Below are 20,556 nucleotides of genomic sequence, written 5' to 3' on the forward strand. Positions count from 1 at the left end.
TTGGGGTCATCTTCGACTCCACACTCTCTTTCGCTCCTCACATATATGACGTCTCTAAGAAGTCACACTACCAGCTACACGTCCTCAGAGGTATCCTTCCTTTCCTCTCCTTCCCCCAGAAGCTCACTGTCTCCAGAGCCCTGGTTCTCTCGAAGCTGGGCTATTGTAACAGCCTCTATCTAAATCTTCCTGCCTCTGCTCTCCGCCCTTTGCAACTCATCCAGAACAGGACTGCGAGACTTGTCCTTGGCCTCAAGAGCAGGGACCGTATCTCTCCAGGACTGAAATCACTACACTGGCTCCCAGTGGCTGCGAGGATTAAGTTCAACACCCTCTGCATTGTCCACAAGGCCTTCTGGGGCCTTGGGTCAAAATACCTTCAGCTCTCTCTTCCGAAATATCTTCCTTCTCGAGCTCTTCGCTCATCCACCTCCAACTACCTCAGGGTCAGACGCTTCTCCAAGCAACGAGCCGGGGGTAGATCTTTCTCCACAGCAGGGGCCACCCTCTGGAACAGCCTTCCTGCCTGCCTGAAACTTGAGGAGAACCATCTCTGGTTCCGGAAGCACCTCAAAACCTTCCTCTTTGCCTCCGCTTTCTCTCCTTCTCTCCCCTGCTAAAATCACTGAACCTGCACTGAATCTGCTACTGGGCCACTCACAGATCTCGGTCCTTGGTCCAGCCACTCTTCCCTGCGCTGCCTACCTGCACTACGGGACTGTCTCTGTATCCTACAGCCCCTTCTCCCTGCACTTACCTTGAACTTGCCACCAGCTGGCCCTATTATTTATCTTGTATTCTACCTGCACTTTCCTTGCACTTGCCACCAGCTGGCCCTATTTTTTATCTCGTATTCTAGTAACCATGTACAGCACTTTTTCCCCTCTCCCCTTCCCCTTGCACTTTTCCCAGTCCCCTCTACCCTTGCACGATCTGAATGACACCTGGCCTAGTAGGATCGTTGTCTGTCTCCCCTTGTTCCCCCCCCTGCCTCGTCGCGCCTTGAAACACTTGTGTATAGGCACGTTACAAATGCCATATCATATCATGCCATATCATCCCTAGCCTCACTTTCCTTATTCCTTCAGTGGCTGTGGTGCGCCCGCTGCTGCTGCCGCTCTGTGTCCCTGCTGGACACCATGGAAATCAAAGAGGTGCTCTGCTTGGAGTCCCGTCTTCCAGTTCCGTGGTGGCCATCTTGTGTAAGTAATTAGTATGAATAATCTGGGCGCCGCAAGGCGTTCTGTTCATTCATACAAAAAACATTGCTGTCAGCACCCTGGGTTACCGGATTGGCAACTGGGGTTCAAATAGCAATAATATCCGATCAGACACACCAAATCGGATGGTAATGGTACTGGGCCCCATCGGTAAGGGCGCCACTTTGCTCGGGCCTGTACCATGGGCCCCGGTCCGTTACCACCCGATCTGGAGTGCCTCATGGGCTATTATTGCTTAATGAAAGCCCCATCCACACTACATAACCTTGATTAGACTCAAGTCCATCGTCACAGGCAAACAAGATGAGACATTGCAGCAAGAAGATACCTTTACCCACTGTACAATTATGGAGGAGTGAGTACATTAATACACTGCTGGGAGGGGAAGTGTCCTTTCTTGGGAGTAGCCAACACAGCAGTAGCTAATCCTCTTTGCCCATCATTAATTTTCCTGGCATCGTTGGAGGTGCCCCCTGCATGCCACACATGCACAGGAAGAGGTAACCAAAGAAACACAGGTTGCAAGTCGAGTTTGAGTGTAGCTGGGCAATGTGCATTTCGTTGTGAACAGGCCAGTGTGCCAAGTCACAGCAGGAGTGGACACCAAGATGTCAGGGTGCTTCCTCATGGCATATGAATATGTTGGTAACACACAAAACAGAAATCGGAAATACAGCTTCTCTTGAGCTAATTGCTTCTTAAGCCATTAATGCCTGGCCCTTACACTTTCCTTAGTTGGAAAAACCATCCTGTCCCTTCATGGTGCTACTAGCCCTAGGAAGCGCTGTAGCGCCGACTATCTGAAAGATATAGATGAAGAGAGACTCATCCTATTCCTACAGTCAATGAAGTGACTTTCAGGCAAAGTATTTAACATATAATTGTATTAAAAAACACTGATTTTCACACAAAGTAGTTAAAAAATGTAGTTTAGGACTTCATACTCCCTACCTGCACACTTTGGTCAATCAGACAGTTCACGTGGGACTAGACGTCACAATTTGGAGAATTTATTTGCCCTTCGTGAACTATGTCTGGTTGCTCCAAGTGTAATGTGCTAAAACATTTAAGAATATAAATAACACTCTCAACATGTTGTTGTACTCCCACACATAATCTCTCCCTTTGGAGTACACACAATGTTTGATTATTTTGAGAGAACGTAGTTTTCTCATAAAAACAATTAGAATGTCCACATCAATAATTCAAGATTCCAATATTGCTCAAGTTCACTATGTGTCACTCTTAATCAGGTGAATCTAAAAAATCTGGTCGACCGGTTTCAATGATTTTCTTTTGTGTATCATCTTCCTCAGGACCAATTGCTTCTTGTTTAGACCCAATCTGTGCGCCCCTCAAAAAAATCACTTCAACATATTCTGTGGGCAAGCAGAAAAAGTCAAGGTGACTAATGCCATGTCTAAAAAAACAGAGTGTATGGCATTTATAACTTTTGGCATATTACGCAGTTATTTTGAAACAGGGTATTCAATTAATGAGTCATTTAAATGACATTATAAATATATAGTTCACGTCAGCATTCCAAACATACCCATGGGCTTCCTCAAGGAACTTTGCTTTATCGAATGCAGATCTACCCTTGTTTTAGACTCTTTAGCAATTCCAGCAAAATGTAGAGCACAGGACCCCTCCAGAAATGTAATCAAAATCTCGTAGTATAGTCATTTTCAGGAAACATTTTTGACAAGTGCAATTGATCAATTCTTTTGGCGGTAATAAGCTACAGTTGATGACCTATCTTGTGTGGGCTAAGTAGTGACCAGTAGTGGGCATGTATCCTTTCTAGGACCTTATCTTTTTAATAAGGAAACTCTTATCTTAGTAATAGCAGCCTTAAACACAGCTGTGATGCAGACAATGTAGCCAACCAAACCTTTTGCAGACAATGTTAATTGAATTTGGTCATTGGAGGTTGGCTAGGTTCATGGGGCCTCGTGGTTATGTCATGTCCCCTCCTTTAATTAATTCCCTTCCTGCAGTCTCACGATTGATGGATTCCGGGGTTATGTGGAGAAAGTCCTGAAAAGATGCTAAGGATTTCCTCCAGTTAATTTGAATATGGTGCCCCTCGTTGCAGTGAATGACATGCTTCATGCGCTCTTTTTCCCTCTACAGTCCCCCCTTTTATACAGCCTTTTGAGTCTCAGAGATTCTCCATTGGACAGCGAGTCTTTATTCCATGTGTGGTGGTCTCAGGGGATCTGCCAATCACCATCACCTGGCAAAAGGACGGCCGACCAATCCCAGCAAACCTCGGAGTCACGATTGACAACATAGACTTCACCAGCTCCCTGCGGATTTCTAACCTTTCCCTGATGCACAACGGGAACTACACCTGCATCGCCAGAAACGACGCTGCAGCGGTCGAGCACCAAAGTCAATTAATTGTGAGAGGTAAGACGACGACGGCGAGAGTGCGAAAGATATCAAACAAAAGCCATGGGCTCTTGTGTGTGTGAATACATGCAGTGAATACTGCTTTTATGTGATGTGTTATCATATAATAAAAAAAAATATATATATCCGTGAAAACTGGATAATATCAAGATACATATTTGGGGATTTTTATTGTACTCATTTTAGGATTTAGGGTCCTTTTTTCTGAAAAGTTGATCTTTCATTATTTCAGATTCACACAACAAACAGCATGGCAGCTTTATCAAACAGGCCAATTCTGTTGTTGTATTCTTTAGATGAATACATTCATTATGAAAAGAAACAAAAAGCAAATTAGAGTACAGATAATTGTGGCTGACCATCCAGGCATCTGGGAACCTACTGTACTTTAGAACCCCGGGTCCTAAACAATCTTGAATAGGACATTGCCACAAAAAGGCTGAGTTCATGTGAACAGCAAGTTGAATGTGATTTTTAGGTTTGGCTATCCACTGTTATGTGCATAACAGAGGGCTGGTGAAACTCAAATGGACTAAGTTCTCCAAGTATTCCATGGTGCATGTGTCCTTCTGCAGACTGAGTAAGGCATCTGAAAAGGTTACACTCAGGACGGCAATGCTGCCAATTCTCTACTCCCTGGGGCATGGCGACAGCAAGAAGCTATGCTCTTCTCTAGCTGAAAGCAGGACACGGGGAGAACAGTGGCCTTCGCCCCTGCCCATGATAATAGTGTGAGGACCTGGCCCTTTGATGGTACTCCCGGACAATAGTGTAGGTTATGAACACCTTAGCCTTTGTTATATGATAGAAATACCTGAGACATAATGTGAGATTTAGAGCAAATCCTGGCAAATGGTGTTAGTGCCTCGTTCTGTGATAGCAATAGCTGGCATGTGGGTGTCACATGTTCGGAAAGATATTATTCTCACAGCATAATTCTGTTCTAATGCCTATGTACTCATGTTTTACCCATCGTTCCATTTACATAGCAGGTAATTGGTAAAGCACCTAAACTTGCGCAGTAGGAAAGTAAGGCAAGTTATTCCTTCTCTTCCCCCCATTTGGGCAGGAGCCCCCCTTCACCAAATCCAACTGCTGATGTAGCCTGGAACCCAGGAACGGCGCGACAACCGACCAAGCAGCATCTGAGCTTCAGGGTCAGCACGACACGTGCTCCTTCCTCTGCTAGCGTCTCCTCAAGGTGAGCTGCACCGGTGATCGTGTGCCATAACTGCACAACTGGGCCTGCACAGCAAGCCCTGATGCCGCTTTGTGTGTCCCAACAGCAGCTGGACCTCGCCAAGCCCCGCACAAAGCGACCCACTCCCTGAGATGGCCGCCACCCGAATCCTCGCATTTTTGTTTATTTAGGTTGCCTAGCAACCATCACGGACCGCATTTGCCCAACCACAGGACACTGGAGGCAGAAACCGGCCAACCAGTTTAAGGCCTACTGTTGAAGGCCATCCCCTGTCCGTGCCTGTCGGTGCCAGGAGGGACAAAGGAAACAATCCTTTTGACTGGGGTAAGAAGCCCTCTACCTCTTGCCACTAGCTCAGTCCCTGGCTGCTAAGTCTGATATATCACACCCCCACTCCTGACTCATACCACCAGTAAATTGTAAAGACACCTACTGCCTGCATGCTCATGTCATCTTGGCACCGAGCTGTACTGCTTAACACTGCCTTGTATGCATTGCCCCTGCACACAACTATACTACCTAACTTCACAGGCCTTGTCCTGACTCACACCAAAGTGCACTACTACTCACAGCCAATGTGAACCATCTTGAAGCAGGTATATTGGAAAAATCTAAAGGCCCCTGCCTTCAACTGCCCAGTAATGACTCACTTCAAATAACAGCACAAAGCTAGCTCACACCCTATTTGTATTGCCTCCCAGCAAATGGGAAATGGACCATCCCAGCTCCAGTATTACTTTGGGATAGTGTCAACCCAGACTAGTACTGATTGTGCTGCCTCACAGCAAACTGAATTAGCCAACACAGCAACTGCATTATTTGTACCTGTGCTGCCCAATTGCAAACTGAACTAGCACCTGCACTATTTGTACCTGTGCTGCGCCATTGCAAACTGAATTAGCCAACATAGCAACTGCATTATGGGTACCTGTGCTGCCCCATTGCAAACAGAATCAGCCAACCTAGCAACTGCATTATCTGTACCTGTGCTGCCCCTTTGCAAACTGAATTAGCCAACCTAGCAACTGCATTATTTGTACTTGAGTCACCCCACTGCAAATGACATTAGCCCAGCCTAGCAACTGTATTACTTGTACTTATGCTGCCCCACTGTAAACCGAACTAGCCAGACCCAGCATCTGTACTGCTGCCCCTCCGCTAAATTGAATTATCCCTACATAGTAACTATATTACTTGCAATCATCCTAGCTACACTACAAGACCGGATTGTACTGCCCCATAGCTAAACTAAACTAGCCCATCTTAATAATTATATCACCTGTAGACCGGTTTACCCTAGTAACTACTACACCACTCTAGTTGCACGCAAACTCTCGTGTACCTGCTGCCCTGAAGTGACCCAACTACCTACCTATGGCCGTGCTCGCCAACACTGTCAGGCTGTTATCCTGCTTATTGACCTATTATCTATTACATTACCTATGTGCCTGCAAGTAATCCCTAAACACTATGGACAACCACAGACACAGTAGCCTTCTAGACTGCAACCAAACCTCAACCATGGCTACTACACAGCCACTCTCAGCCAACATCAAACCCACTGTCTTCCTAAAAGACTTCAAACAAACCATCACTAAAGCCATTACCAACACTCTCCTCCAAGGAGAAACCTTCACACTTGAACAATGGATAAACATATTTGCACGTAAACCTACACCCAATATAACGTGCCCCACTACTACTAGAACTGCTAGATTAGGCTATAGACTTATCAAAAGACACCTCAAATTCACGCCCAACCCCACAACAACAAATTACTACAATACTAACCAGAACAAGGCCATCACCAAAGCAGACCAGAATAAAGCTAACACTGAAAGCAACCTACTGCCTAGTCCTAGTACTCCAGCCAAAACCATCAACCACCAATCAGCTCAGACTAATTCTACCACTACACTAAAAGGATGTCTCATTAATGCCAGATCACTTACAGCCCACGCGCTCGATATTAATGATCCAACAACCTTGACCTCCTAGCCATCACAGAGACGTGGCTCCACTCCGCCTCAGGTCCCCTTCTATCACTGGCCATCCCAGACCAATACACTATTATTAGGCAAGACAGAACTTCCTCCAAAGGCGATGGCGTCGCAATCTTCGCCAAATCCGCTCTTGGCATCAGACAGGTTCCAAGCCAAACACTCCTATCCACTGAACACCTAACAGTCAAATTGCATTTATCACCCTCGCAAAGCGTCACAGCCCACCTGATTTACACATCCCCAGGCCCACTATCTTCCTTTGAAGAAGATGTATCACTCCTAATAACCAACAAGGCTAAACCAAACTCACAAACCCTCCTACTCGGAGATTTTAACCTTGGGTTATATGACATCAACAATAAGAACGCAACAGAGATCAGCAATAGCTTAACCTATCTAGGCCTCACCCAACGACTTGCACAATCTACGCACTCCAAAGGGCAACAATTAGATTGGATTGCTGATTGCAACTGTAACACGTCTATCACTTCCAACCACCCTCTCGCCTGGACTGACCACCATGCCATCCTCTTCTCCATACCTAGAAACTCCCCATACCATGAGAAAACATTAGCCCCTCCAAGACTAGCAAGAAATACCCGAAACCTCCCACTTTTACAAACCCCTCCTACAGGCAGACATTGCCCTCGAGCCTAACGAGGACTCCGCTCATCTGGTCAACCTATACAATACTACCTTGCTAAACGTCATTGACAAAATAGCACCTCAAAAGCTTCGCAACGCCAAACCGCTCGCCCACCTTAACACCTGGTTCACCCCACAACTAAGAACACTGCGAAAAATCAAAAGAACTGGTGAATCAAGTTGGAAAAATGTCCCATCAACGCTGAACAAAGAAAACTTCAGATCAGCCTAGGGTGTACAAATCTGCTATTTTCTTAGCCAAATCTGACTCCTACAACGACTGTATTCAAAATGCCAAATCTAACACAAAAGAACTGTTTAACATTCTCAGAGAATTAGAATCACCAGCACCTCCTCCACCTACTTGCTCTAAGGACGCCACTTGGTGTCAGAACATCCAGAAAGCGCTCTCAGTCAAAATCGAGCTCCTACAAAGGAAAATTGAAACTGAAAAAGCAAACTTAACCAATTCTCCTGTACCACAGCAATCACACCACTTCCGGCCAAACCTACTTATTCAAATTCGCCTCACCGAGCGTCAAAGAAGTTGAAGAAATAATACTAAGCCTAAAACCTTCCAGATACATGGGCGACATCTGCCCTGCACCTATCATGAAAGAAACAGCGAAGGAGATCTCCCCATTTATCACCTCACTAATTAACGCCTCCTTCAAGTCCAATTCCATCCCCATAAACCTTAAGGACGCATGGGTCATGCCACTCCTCAAGAAATCTTCCCTCAACCCTAATAACCGCTCTAAATATAGACCCATCACCACCGTACCCTTCCTCCTGAAGATCATTGACAGAGCACCCTATCTGCAGATCCAGCAACACCTGGAAAGTAATAACCTGCTAGGGCTATGCCAATCAGGATTCCGTCCCAGGCACGGCACCAAAACAGCCCTGATAGATCTAGTAACCCAAATTCAGAATATCAAAGACTCTGGCAACCTTGCCATCCTTCTCTTACTTGATTCATCAGCGGCATTCAACCTGGTCGACCACAAAACCCTATGTAATCATCTCCCTTCAGCAGCCTACTTCACCAACGACGCCACTACTGTTAGGAAAGATTTTGCAGGTAATTTTCCTTCCATGTGGCAACCCCTAAACTTTTTGCTGTTGTTTTTCACCTTGTTCTCGACTTTGCCAGAGAAGTGCAGCCTTCTGCCGCACTCCTCTGGGCTTTCGCTCCTTTCTTACGGGGAAACTGACATGCCCTTAAGACAGTCAGTACCGGGGAACGCTGTTTCCCGTAGTTTCTTTTATCATGTTGCGGCTTTCGTGCAACATGACACAAGAGGGCACTGTAAGCTAAGTTACAGCTCTCTTGGGTCTCTAGCCTTCTACAGGCCCTAGATACTCGTTTAGGATGGTATCTGATCGGTGCAAGTGATTCAGGGACGGGAATGGTGGCAGCGATCGTTTCTTGTGTTTTGAGCTCCTTTTGGCGTTCTAAGCGCGTTTTCCGCGCTTAACCCAAAATGGTGGCCTGGCTCCCAAAATGGCCAGACCACGAGGCTCCTTTGTCCTGTCCGCTGACCGTCTTGCTCCCTTCACCTTCCCCAGGTCGAGCCGACCCGGGGCCTTCCTTATTTGGGCATGTACTTTCCGGCGAAAAACGGATGCTTCCGCGGGCTTCTACATGTCTTGTGTGTGCCTCCAGGATGTGGGCTGGGATGTCTGGTCCCAATACACATCCTGGGTGCAGAGAGTCTAGGGTGGTGTGAATGCCTGGGACCACCATGGTCCGTGATTGGTCCACGAACGGTGTGAGTGTTGATGAGCGGATCTCCCATTGGGTCCCCTCCGTTTTGGCGCGAAGGGAACCGTGGATAAGAGGGTGCTGGAAACACCACTACCATGTCGATCTCCTGAGTTCTCACAAACGAAGGAATACAGGAGCCAAGTATCCTGCAACCAAGAGTCTGGACCGAGGAATCGCTGGTGACCCGCTGAAGGACTTCTCCTCTGCACTGCTGTCGCCTTGTGAAACCCTTTTCACCTTTGATCGAACCAGAAGGCCTGTACTGGTACTTCGACCCTTGGAATAGCGGGAACAGCTATTCTCTGCATCTTCACCATCTCCTGCCAGTAATCCTTCGGAAGCGTCTCTGGGCCATCCAGCTGACTGACCAGCTTACACGGGAGTCTTGCTCTGTAACCGCCCCCAGGTTGTGTAGTATTTCGAGTCCTTGTCACTCTCACACGCTTCGTACACTTGGCGTTCCCAGGTCTGAAGTGAGTAGTGTACATTTGGCTCAGATACACACGGCCACTCTGTTGCCCTGCTGTGGTAACAAACTGTGCGGGTTTCTTCGATTGGGACGTCTTTTTACTCAACACGACGACGAGGCGTTCCCTGCTCTTCTGAACCTGCCAGCTACTGAAACGGACGCGGAGAAGCCTGGGTCTGCTTGCATCGGGGACCGGTGAGTAGCATAGCTAGGATCTGGTCGCCCTCCTGCAGGAGCCCATTGCTTTTCCCCGCTGTGTCAAACAGCACCCTTTTCCGTACTCGCGCTCTGCTTCTGCCCACTGTGGAGGTTGCGCTTGAGTCGCGGAACTTGTTCTTCTTCTTTTGTGCACTAAACTGAACTGCCTGATTTCCCTCGAAGAGCTTCTCCTTTTGCCCGTTGGCACCAGCGCGTGCAGGTACTTTTGAGCACAAGGCTCCACTCTTCGCAGGGCTCGGACTTCCATCTAGTTAGGTGCCTCTGAAGGCGAACTGGGTCTAAGCATTATTGCGCACTGCCTGTTTTCCCTCCCTTTTAGGTGGACTACACATTTTGTGCATATAACGCTTGAGACTTGTTGTATTTGTATATATATTGTGTTGATATGGTATGTGTTGGTTTACTATCGTTATATTGTGATTTTCTCGCTACGGTCATTGTTTTAAAGGCCTTGAAATAAATGTGTATTTATTTTTAATATAACAACTGTTTGGAGTAGTTTGTAAGTGTTCTTGCTTTGTGTGCTCATTGCGGGCTTTCAGTCACCCTCACCCCTCTTGAGACCTAGTCTTGACCGCCGCGATCGCTACCTTGATTGGTCTGGCTCGTCCAGAGGTTACCCTGTTCCAAGTAATTAGGTTGGCCTTCTGAACTTCTGCGCCACCAGGACAGAGTTCAGAAATCTGTCTTAACAACTACCTGGATCCAGTCATTTCTGAACAACAGAACAACCAGAGTGTTTGCACCCTCTGCCTCTGCACCCCCATCGACTGTCACATGTGGGGTCCCACAAGGTTCCTGTGACTCCCCCACACACTACAATATTTTCACAAAACCATTCTTTGACAAACTTGACCATCTGGGTATCTCTTATACCAACTACGCCGATGACACACAAATTCTCATACAAATCACAGGCAACCACGACACAGACTCACAGCGACTCCATGACATTTACCTTATCATCCAAGCTTGGATGGCGCAACACAGGCTCTGCTTAAACGATGACAAGACTGAGATTCTCCTCATGGGAACCAAAGCCAGACTCAATAAACTTGACAACAAATTCAACACCTTCAATATTGACGGCAACAGCATCAAAGTCTCAAAAGACGTCAAAACACTAGTCATGTATCTCGACTCCACCATCTCACAAGTAAAACAAATCAATGTGACAGCATATACCACCGCTTACACCTGTAAGGATGGTATCTGATCGGTGCAAGTGATTCAGGGACGGGAATGGTGGCAGCGATCGTTTCTTGTGTTTTGAGCTCCTTTTGGCGTTCTAAGCGCGTTTTCCGCGCTTAACCCAAAATGGTGGCCTGGCTCCCAAAATGGCCAGACCACGAGGCTCCTTTGTCCTGTCCGCTGACCGTCTTGCTCCCTTCACCTTCCCCAGGTCGAGCCGACCCGGGGCCTTCCTTATTTGGGCATGTACTTTCCGGCGAAAAACGGATGCTTCCGCGGGCTTCTACATGTCTTGTGTGTGCCTCCAGGATGTGGGCTGGGATGTCTGGTCCCAATACACATCCTGGGTGCAGAGAGTCTAGGGTGGTGTGAATGCCTGGGACCACCATGGTCCGTGATTGGTCCACGAACGGTGTGAGTGTTGATGAGCGGATCTCCCATTGGGTCCCCTCCGTTTTGGCGCGAAGGGAACCGTGGATAAGAGGGGGCTGGAAACACCACTACCATGTCGATCTCCTGAGTTCTCACAAACGAAGGAATACAGGAGCCAAGTATCCTGCAACCAAGAGTCTGGACCGAGGAATCGCTGGTGACCCGCTGAAGGACTTCTCCTCTGCACTGCTGTCGCCTTGTGAAACCCTTTTCACCTTTGATCGAACCAGAAGGCCTGTACAGGTACTTCGACCCTTGGAATAGCGGGAACAGCTATTCTCTGCATCTTCACCATCTCCTGCCAGTAATCCTTCGGAAGCGTCTCTGGGCCATCCAGCTGACTGACCAGCTTACACGGGAGTCTTGCTCTGTAACCGCCCCCAGGTTGTGTAGTATTTCGAGTCCTTGTCACTCTCACACGCTTCGTACACTTGGCGTTCCCAGGTCTGAAGTGAGTAGTGTACATTTGGCTCAGATACACACGGCCACTCTGTTGCCCTGCTGTGGTAACAAACTGTGCGGGTTTCTTCGATTGGGACGTCTTTTTACTCAACACGACGACGAGGCGTTCCCTGCTCTTCTGAACCTGCCAGCTACTGAAACGGACGCGGAGAAGCCTGGGTCTGCTTGCATCGGGGACCGGTGAGTAGCATAGCTAGGATCTGGTCGCCCTCCTGCAGGAGCCCATTGCTTTTCCCCGCTGTGTCAAACAGCACCCTTTTCCGTACTCGCGCTCTGCTTCTGCCCACTGTGGAGGTTGCGCTTGAGTCGCGGAACTTGTTCTTCTTCTTTTGTGCACTAAACTGAACTGCCTGATTTCCCTCGAAGAGCTTCTCCTTTTGCCCGTTGGCACCAGCGCGTGCAGGTACTTTTGAGCACAAGGCTCCACTCTTCGCAGGGCTCGGACTTCCATCTAGTTAGGTGCCTCTGAAGGCGAACTGGGTCTAAGCATTATTGCGCACTGCCTGTTTTCCCTCCCTTTTAGGTGGACTACACATTTTGTGCATATAACGCTTGAGACTTGTTGTATTTGTATATATATTGTGTTGATATGGTATGTGTTGGTTTACTATCGTTATATTGTGATTTTCTCGCTACGGTCATTGTTTTAAAGGCCTTGAAATAAATGTGTATTTATTTTTAATATAACAACTGTTTGGAGTAGTTTGTAAGTGTTCTTGCTTTGTGTGCTCATTGCGGGCTTTCAGTCACCCTCACCCCTCTTGAGACCTAGTCTTGACCGCCGCGATCGCTACCTTGATTGGTCTGGCTCGTCCAGAGGTTACCCTGTTCCAAGTAATTAGGTTGGCCTTCTGAACTTCTGCGCCACCAGGACAGAGTTCAGAAATCTGTCTTAACAACTACCTGGATCCAGTCATTTCTGAACAACAGAACAACCAGAGTGTTTGCACCCTCTGCCTCTGCACCCCCATCGACTGTCACATGTGGGGTCCCACAAGGTTCCTGTGACTCCCCCACACACTACAATATTTTCACAAAACCATTCTTTGACAAACTTGACCATCTGGGTATCTCTTATACCAACTACGCCGATGACACACAAATTCTCATACAAATCACAGGCAACCACGACACAGACTCACAGCGACTCCATGACATTTACCTTATCATCCAAGCTTGGATGGCGCAACACAGGCTCTGCTTAAACGATGACAAGACTGAGATTCTCCTCATGGGAACCAAAGCCAGACTCAATAAACTTGACAACAAATTCAACACCTTCAATATTGACGGCAACAGCATCAAAGTCTCAAAAGACGTCAAAACACTAGTCATGTATCTCGACTCCACCATCTCACAAGTAAAACAAATCAATGTGACAGCATATACCACCGCTTACACCTGTAAGCTCATCAACGCTTGCAGACCCTTCCTGACGACTGAAAATTGCATCACCCTGGCCAGGGCGCTTGTATTAACCAAGCTAGACTATTGCAATGCACTTTACCTAGGCAATAGACAGCATAATCTCAATAAACTACAGATCTATCAAAGCAATGCAGAGCAGCAACCAATTTCCCCATAAAACTGCACATCGCTGAACTGAGACGCAGTGTTCACTGGATTTCAATCAACCAAAGAATTAAATTCAAGACTCTCTCCCTCATACACCAATGTATTCACAATCAAGCACCTAAATACCTCTGCCATAAAGTCAAACTCTACACCTCATCTAGACAAACTAGAACTTCCCACTCTACCTAATCATACCAAGGTTCAAACTGCAAAAAGCAGGGGGCAAAATCTTCCTGGTCCTTGCAGCCAAAACCTGGAATGCACTACCACCCAACATCAGGCTAGAACCCTCCATCCACATATTCCGCTACAAGGCCAAATTCTGGCTTACTCTGAATGAAAATGAACCCACTACATGCCAGTCTTCATGAACACACCAATAGTCTTTGCGAACACACCAACTGCCCATTCTGCACACAATCCTGCCTCCATGTTAACTTGATCATCGCCCATGATTGTAATGTGTGTGAACTACTACGCCTGCAATTGTAAATATGCAACTGTAATTTAATTTGTATCTGTAATTTTCTTGCACTGTCATATGTACCCAAAGAAATGTGCCCAGTTGCCTCTGGGCTCGGTGCGTTATATAAATAAAAATACAATACAATACAGTACAATTGTGCAATGAACCTGAATTTGTGACCGCGCTGGTGGTTTTGATAAAACTGGGGAATGTCAAAAGTCAAACAACTCTGAAATAGTACAATCTGGACAACTGTTCACCTTTTCACACCTGTGTGAAGATAAAGAGAGTATGATTTGATCCTGGAGATGGAAGCTTATACACGAGAACTCTTGTTATGGAAGCATACCTCTGTACAGTAAATGGACTCTTTCTTTTTCAAAATGGCGGCCTTGGTTTTTTTTGTGTTCCAGAACACATTGAAAACAGACACAGATTCCCCTGACCCCCCTGAGCCCCAATGAACTCTGGAAACTGTATGTGCTGGGTATGAACTTACTACTCACTATGTGCCACATGACGGCAATATGCTGTGACATAATTGGGTCATTGTGGTCATTGTTAAATTCACAACGCCTTGCATAATGCTACTAATATGATTTCCCTCATCACATTGTCAAGCACTTAATAAATTAAACATTGTTTTTAAAAAGAGAGCGATGAGGCCTTTCCTGGACATATTACTGGGCTTCTAAGCCCTTGAAAAGAGGAAGGTGCATCTTGATACTAAATGAAAAGTCGTTTGTAAAAGATATGAAGCTAAAAACAAGAATATCAAAGACTCTATGACTCACATAGGGTTCAAACTGTAATCCAAATTGGGTGTCTTGATGATAGTACAGAGGAATCCGGTCAGACGCTAGAACCACGGTTGTCCAACTTCAGGCCTCGAGGGCCGGATCCATGTTGTTTTTTCTGGATACCCCTCATGAATATTCATGAGATAAATTTGCGATAATGAGCGATATCTGGAAAACGTGGCCATCTTGGGTACATCTCTTGATCTTTGCACATAGACCGAAGTTCCTGGCTTTGCAACTCCTCTCCACTGTTAATGTATTGCTTCCATGATTCCACTACTAGTGGGTGGATTTTACTACAACGGAACATGGTGTTGCATCTGTGACCCCAATGGACGCTTGGTAATGTTGACAGCAAGGCAGGCTCGTTATTGCCAGATAATCTCTTGAGTCACTCGATGCCCATGATCATGGTCTGATCTCAGATACTTTTCCAAAGTTTCAGATGGTTCCAGTTCAAGAAATTGAAGGAAATATTAATGACACCATACAAATACGTTCAGTGCCCGCATCCCCAATAATTCTGTGGAATGTCCCTGGCGTAGGTTCTTGTTGGGATGGTGTGCATTAGCGATACGGTACCACTGCTGTGCAGTGCTTATACATGTCCCAAAAATAAGTCTATTCACATGCCTCCATATTTGCTTGGCAACGTCCAGCATAAAGCTAATGTTGGGAGGGTGTCTAACATGTATTTTACATTATTGTTAGTCTAAGTGTCACAGTGTGCATGAGAAGAGGTGTATAGCACAACACACACTATTTGTAACCGAGGGGAAAAAAAGGGCTTGTGCAAAAAGTACAGCAGATCTGGCACTGAGATCCACGAGGAAGCGCATGTAGGTACACAAAATATTGCTTATTGCACAAGAAATATGCAAACACAACTCATGATGCATAATTACTTTGCCATGATAGTCAACCGGTAGATTTGCCAGTGACAATGCCAAATGGGGGCTAGCCCCCAAAAAAGATACAAGTCGTCACCAACATAACAATAGGCTTCTATCCACCTACGCTGTCAAGTTATCGCCATGGGTGCCACAGTGAGTTGTCAAGTGTAAACCTTGGTGTGGCACTAAATAGCGGGTCAAAGTTGGGTTGCGATCAATAAAGGCTGCTGTTAGCCATGGGCACAAATAATGCGCAATACATTGCGGATATCACCATTTTTCTAGAGTGCTACAGATTAGCGTCCCATCAAGGTTCTGCCCTGGTTTGATTTAGAACATTTCTCTTTCAAAGTAGGCTCTTGACTTCATCCTTAGACCAAAGCAAGTGAAATCCATCTTGGATTCGGCTTCTGACCATCATGGCTGAAGTATATGAATTGAGGGTGGATGGGAAAATTAGACTTGCTAATTGGCATATACTAGCTTAGTGGAACCTGCATTGTTTGATACATTTTCCATCTTCATTTTTTTAGTTCCACCGAGATTTGTAGTCCAACCCACTGAGCAAGATGGAATCTACGGGAAATCTGTGACTGTGAACTGTTCCGCTGAGGGCTATCCAGTACCAACCATCGTCTGGCAGTACTCCAAAGGTACCTTCCTCTAATTTAGCTTACATTGCTTTTGTGGTGGACAAGTGTATTATTTAATGATCAAATCTCAGAAAATAAGGTGAGTGGATTTCTGGGATCTGCCGCATAACATTTTCAAAGCTTTTTGAAATGTCATGCATCAGGAAAATTCACATAAAGAGGGAAGGAAGAAGAAGACATTATAATTGTGAAAAAAAATATTTTCAGAGCATCATTAAAAGTTACATTAAATCATATAGCAAATCATTCAAGGACAATGTAGGGAATTGATGTCTATTATGTAAGGATTGATGTATGGGATTTAGTAGTGCTGCAAGTTTCCTTTATTGTCTTACTACATAAGAATCAGCAGAGAAGCAAGGCTGGTCACTCAAAGCAATTCATTATAGCGATAGCTACCCCATTGTGGGGTGGACATGGGCAGTAAAGCGCCACAGACCAGAGTCGGGTAGGCCTGAGAGCAGCGAAGGCCTCTTGAGAGGATAGGGCTATTGCCAGGCATCCCTTCCCCCAAAGAGCGAGTTATCACTTGGAGGACCCCAGGGCTTTCTTCCCAGGTGAATGTTTTTAATGGATAATGGGCCACACATTTTGCTCATGTCTGAGATCCCCTAAAAATAAAATCAAACTTAAAATAGCTGCCTGCTAGGCAGGAAAGGACCGTTTCCCCTTGACTTTTTCTAGCGAGGATGGGCGAGCAGCGAGGAGGCAGCACCAAAGCATGAAGGTTTTAGACTCATGTAAGTGGGAGCTGCTGAGCTGGTGACAGTGGATCTAAGTCACATGATGGGGGCCATGCCTCTTGATGATGTCCTTCATCACTATTAAAAGTGTTAACAAGTCCATTCCAGGATGGAAGCCAGAATGGGAATTATCTAATGAATCTTCAGATGCCGTCCATTATAGCTATTATAAGGGTTTACATGTCCATTCCAGGAAGGAAACCAGGAGTGCCTAATATGACTCCTTATGTCATCCATCATAGCTAGTGTAAGAGTTTGCATATCTATTCCAGGATGGGACCAGATTCAGAATGATCTAGTATGCCTCCTGAAGTCGTCCATTATAGCTATTATAAGGGTTTACATAACCATTCCAGGAAGGACAACAGGATCAGAAGTGTCTAGTATGACTCCTTATGTCATCCATCATATCTAGTGTAAGAGTTTGCATATCTATTCCAGGATGGGACCAGATTCAGAATGATCTAGTATGCCTCCTGAAGTCGTCCATTATAGCTATTATAAGGGTTTACATAACCATTCCAGGAAGGAAACCAGAATCAGAAGTGTCTAGTATGACTCCTTATGTCATCCATCATATCTAGTGTAAGGGTTTACATATCCATTCCAGGATGGGAGCCGTATTGGGAATAATCTAGTATGCTCACAGGTTGCAAACAGTTCTCAAGATGAGTACTAGCAGCTTGCTTGAGAAGTTTACCCCTCACCAGAAAGTGGTTGATTGGGTGAAAATGACCCGGTCGCATGAGGCGTAATGATAGCTTCATTAGTACAAGCAATACTGCTGCAGCCTTATTCATGCACTATTCTATGCAATGCTACACAAGATAGGTTTCCATATCTCATGGCTGATTTCCATTCCATGTAATTCATCTCAGAAGAATGTTTCTGAAGTGTGCAATCACATGCCATGTAGCAGAAGCATATTTTAGAGATGCATGCATGCAATCCATGCAATCCATGCAATTCATCTAAGACAGTTGGTAGAGGAGGGCACTCTACGAAATGATCATTTTCCCCTCCAAATTATTCTCCTGCGACATATGTTTAAAAAAGATGTCCTCTGTGTGTTCTTACTGAGAAATGTGTCCTCCAAGTGCAACATACTACATGATTGAGGTTCTCTGCGTGTTATCACTGAGGAACTACATTACTGTTTTGCACTTTATGTAATACCAATCATACATCTCTTTCAAAAGTGCACCATGCTACCTTTTTTTGTTTCCACTGCATGGAATCCCACTCAGAAATACATAGTATTCACCATAACACATAATTTATTTTCACTGTGTTCAGTCACTCTCAGAAGAAAAGTGAACTACCCGAAAAATGTACACTCCAAGTTATCCCATACTGAAAGATATTTTTAAAATTCAACATACTAAATGTTTTATTTCTGCTCCATATAATCATACTTTGAAATACATTTGAAAAGTGCTCAACACTAAATGAATGCTTTCCACCCTATGCATTCACATTCAGAGATAAATTTGAAGAGCGACCTTTACTAAATGATTGATTTCCCAGTAAAGTTTCCCCAATCAGAAATATGTATTAGAGGTGCATGAATCGAAACATCCAATGTCTGCTTCAGTTAATGCCAATCAACAATATGATCTGAAAGTGCACAGTGCCACATGATCGATTTCCACCTAAAATAACCCCACTGTAAAATGTGGCTTGAAAGCACAATACCCTACATGATTTAATGTTTCAAAAAAGTAATGTTTTTAAAGTGTACTATACTACGAGCATGATGTTCCACTCCATGTAATCCCACTATGAAAAATGTTTTAAGAGTTGACCTTATTAAATGGTTGATATTTACTTCCTGTAATCTGACTCAACAATGCCCGGTTTCCGCTCCGGGGAATGTTTTTCAGAATTATGTTTAAAAGTGCATCGAAAGGAAAATGACTGATTTCCAGTTTATTTAATCCACCTGAGAAATATGTCCTAAACGTGCAGCAAACTAAATGATTGATTTCAACTTCTCTGTTTCGCAAGTGCACCAGGCCAAGTGCTTCATTCCCACTTATACACCCAGCAATATATTTTGCAAAAGCAAAACATCAAATGAATGCGTTTCACTCCTTGTAATGACACAGAGGGATGTATTTGGAGAGTTCACCATAATAAATTATTGGTTTGTACATCATGTATTCCCATTGAGATATGTATTTTAAAAGGGCATGATGCCAGATATTTCAATTCACTTCATGTAATCCCCCGCTGAAATATGATTTGAAAGTGCGCCATGCTAGATGATTGATTTCAGATGCGTGTACACCCACTCTAAAATATGATCTGAGAGTGCATCATAACAGATGATTTATTTCACCGGCATGTAAACCCACTCTAAATATGATTTGAAAGTGCACCATACCAGATGATTTATTTCACCGGCATGCAAACCCACTCTAAATATGATTTGAAAGTGCACCATGCTTCATGATTGATTTCAACCGCGTGTAAACCCACTCTTAATATGATTTGAAAGTGCACCATACCAGATGATTTATTTCACCGGCATGTAAACCCACTCTAACTATGATTTGGAAGTGCACCATACCAGATGATTTATTTAAATGGCATGTAAACCCACTCTAAATATGATTTGAAAGTGCACCATACTAGATGATTTATTTCAACGGCATGTAAACCCACTCTAAATATGATGTGAAAGTGCACCATGCTTCATGATTGATTTCAACCGCGTGTAAACCCACTTTAAAAAATGATCTGAGAGTGCACAATACCAGATGATTTATTTCATCGGCATGTAAACCCACTCTAAATATGATTTGAAAGTGCACCATACCAGATGATTTATTTCACCAGCATGTAAACCCACTCTAAATATGATTTGAAATGCACCATACTAGATGATTTATTTCAACGACATGTAAACCCACTCTGAAATATGATTTGCAAGTGCACTGTCGGGGTGATTATCCCAGGGTTGGGATAGCCGTCCGCAGACCTCAGGGCTGGGGGGGCCCCAACTCCTCCCGTGTCCCCAAAAATGAGTACGAGACACACACAAGGAGCAAGGCTGAGACTGCTGTTTATTTCAACGGCAGGGATGGGTTTCTCATATGCATCCGAGAAAGCGCACCTAACCTCCCAGAGGGGCTCGCAGCACTTTTTACTACAGTATGACGCGCTACCCGTGTCACCTGGGAAAGTTAGTACAAAAACCTATTGCCACTCAGGATTGGTTCTTCGAGTGGTAGGGTTAGTATGGTTAGCATATGGGGACGCAGGTTATTGGAAGGAACCAGATCAGGTGTTATACTTGGGCTGTCCCTAACATTTGTTACTTTTGAATTGCAACAAGGGGACCCTTGGTGATTGGCTATGAGAAATGGTGTCTGTACTGAGCCCTCCTGTGT

The 20,556-nt window shown here is 45.2% G+C and overlaps 1 protein-coding gene across 3 annotated transcripts in view; it reads left to right on the top strand.

Moving 5' to 3' along the window:
* DSCAM (DS cell adhesion molecule) overlaps nt 1–20,556 on the top strand; it is a 1,793,910-nt gene that overhangs the window by 947,221 nt on the left and 826,133 nt on the right. For all 3 annotated transcript variants that reach the window (XM_069636048.1, XM_069636050.1, XM_069636049.1), the window contains exons 9-10: nt 3,357–3,635; nt 16,299–16,418. In XM_069636048.1, the coding sequence (XP_069492149.1) occupies nt 3,357–3,635; nt 16,299–16,418 (399 nt within the window). The remainder of the gene's footprint in view (nt 1–3,356; nt 3,636–16,298; nt 16,419–20,556) is intronic.

This window comes from Ambystoma mexicanum, chromosome 7p, assembly GCF_040938575.1.
Source record: "Ambystoma mexicanum isolate Mex_15411 chromosome 7p, UKY_AmexF1_1, whole genome shotgun sequence".
NCBI classification, from domain to species: Eukaryota; Metazoa; Chordata; class Amphibia; order Caudata; family Ambystomatidae; genus Ambystoma; species Ambystoma mexicanum.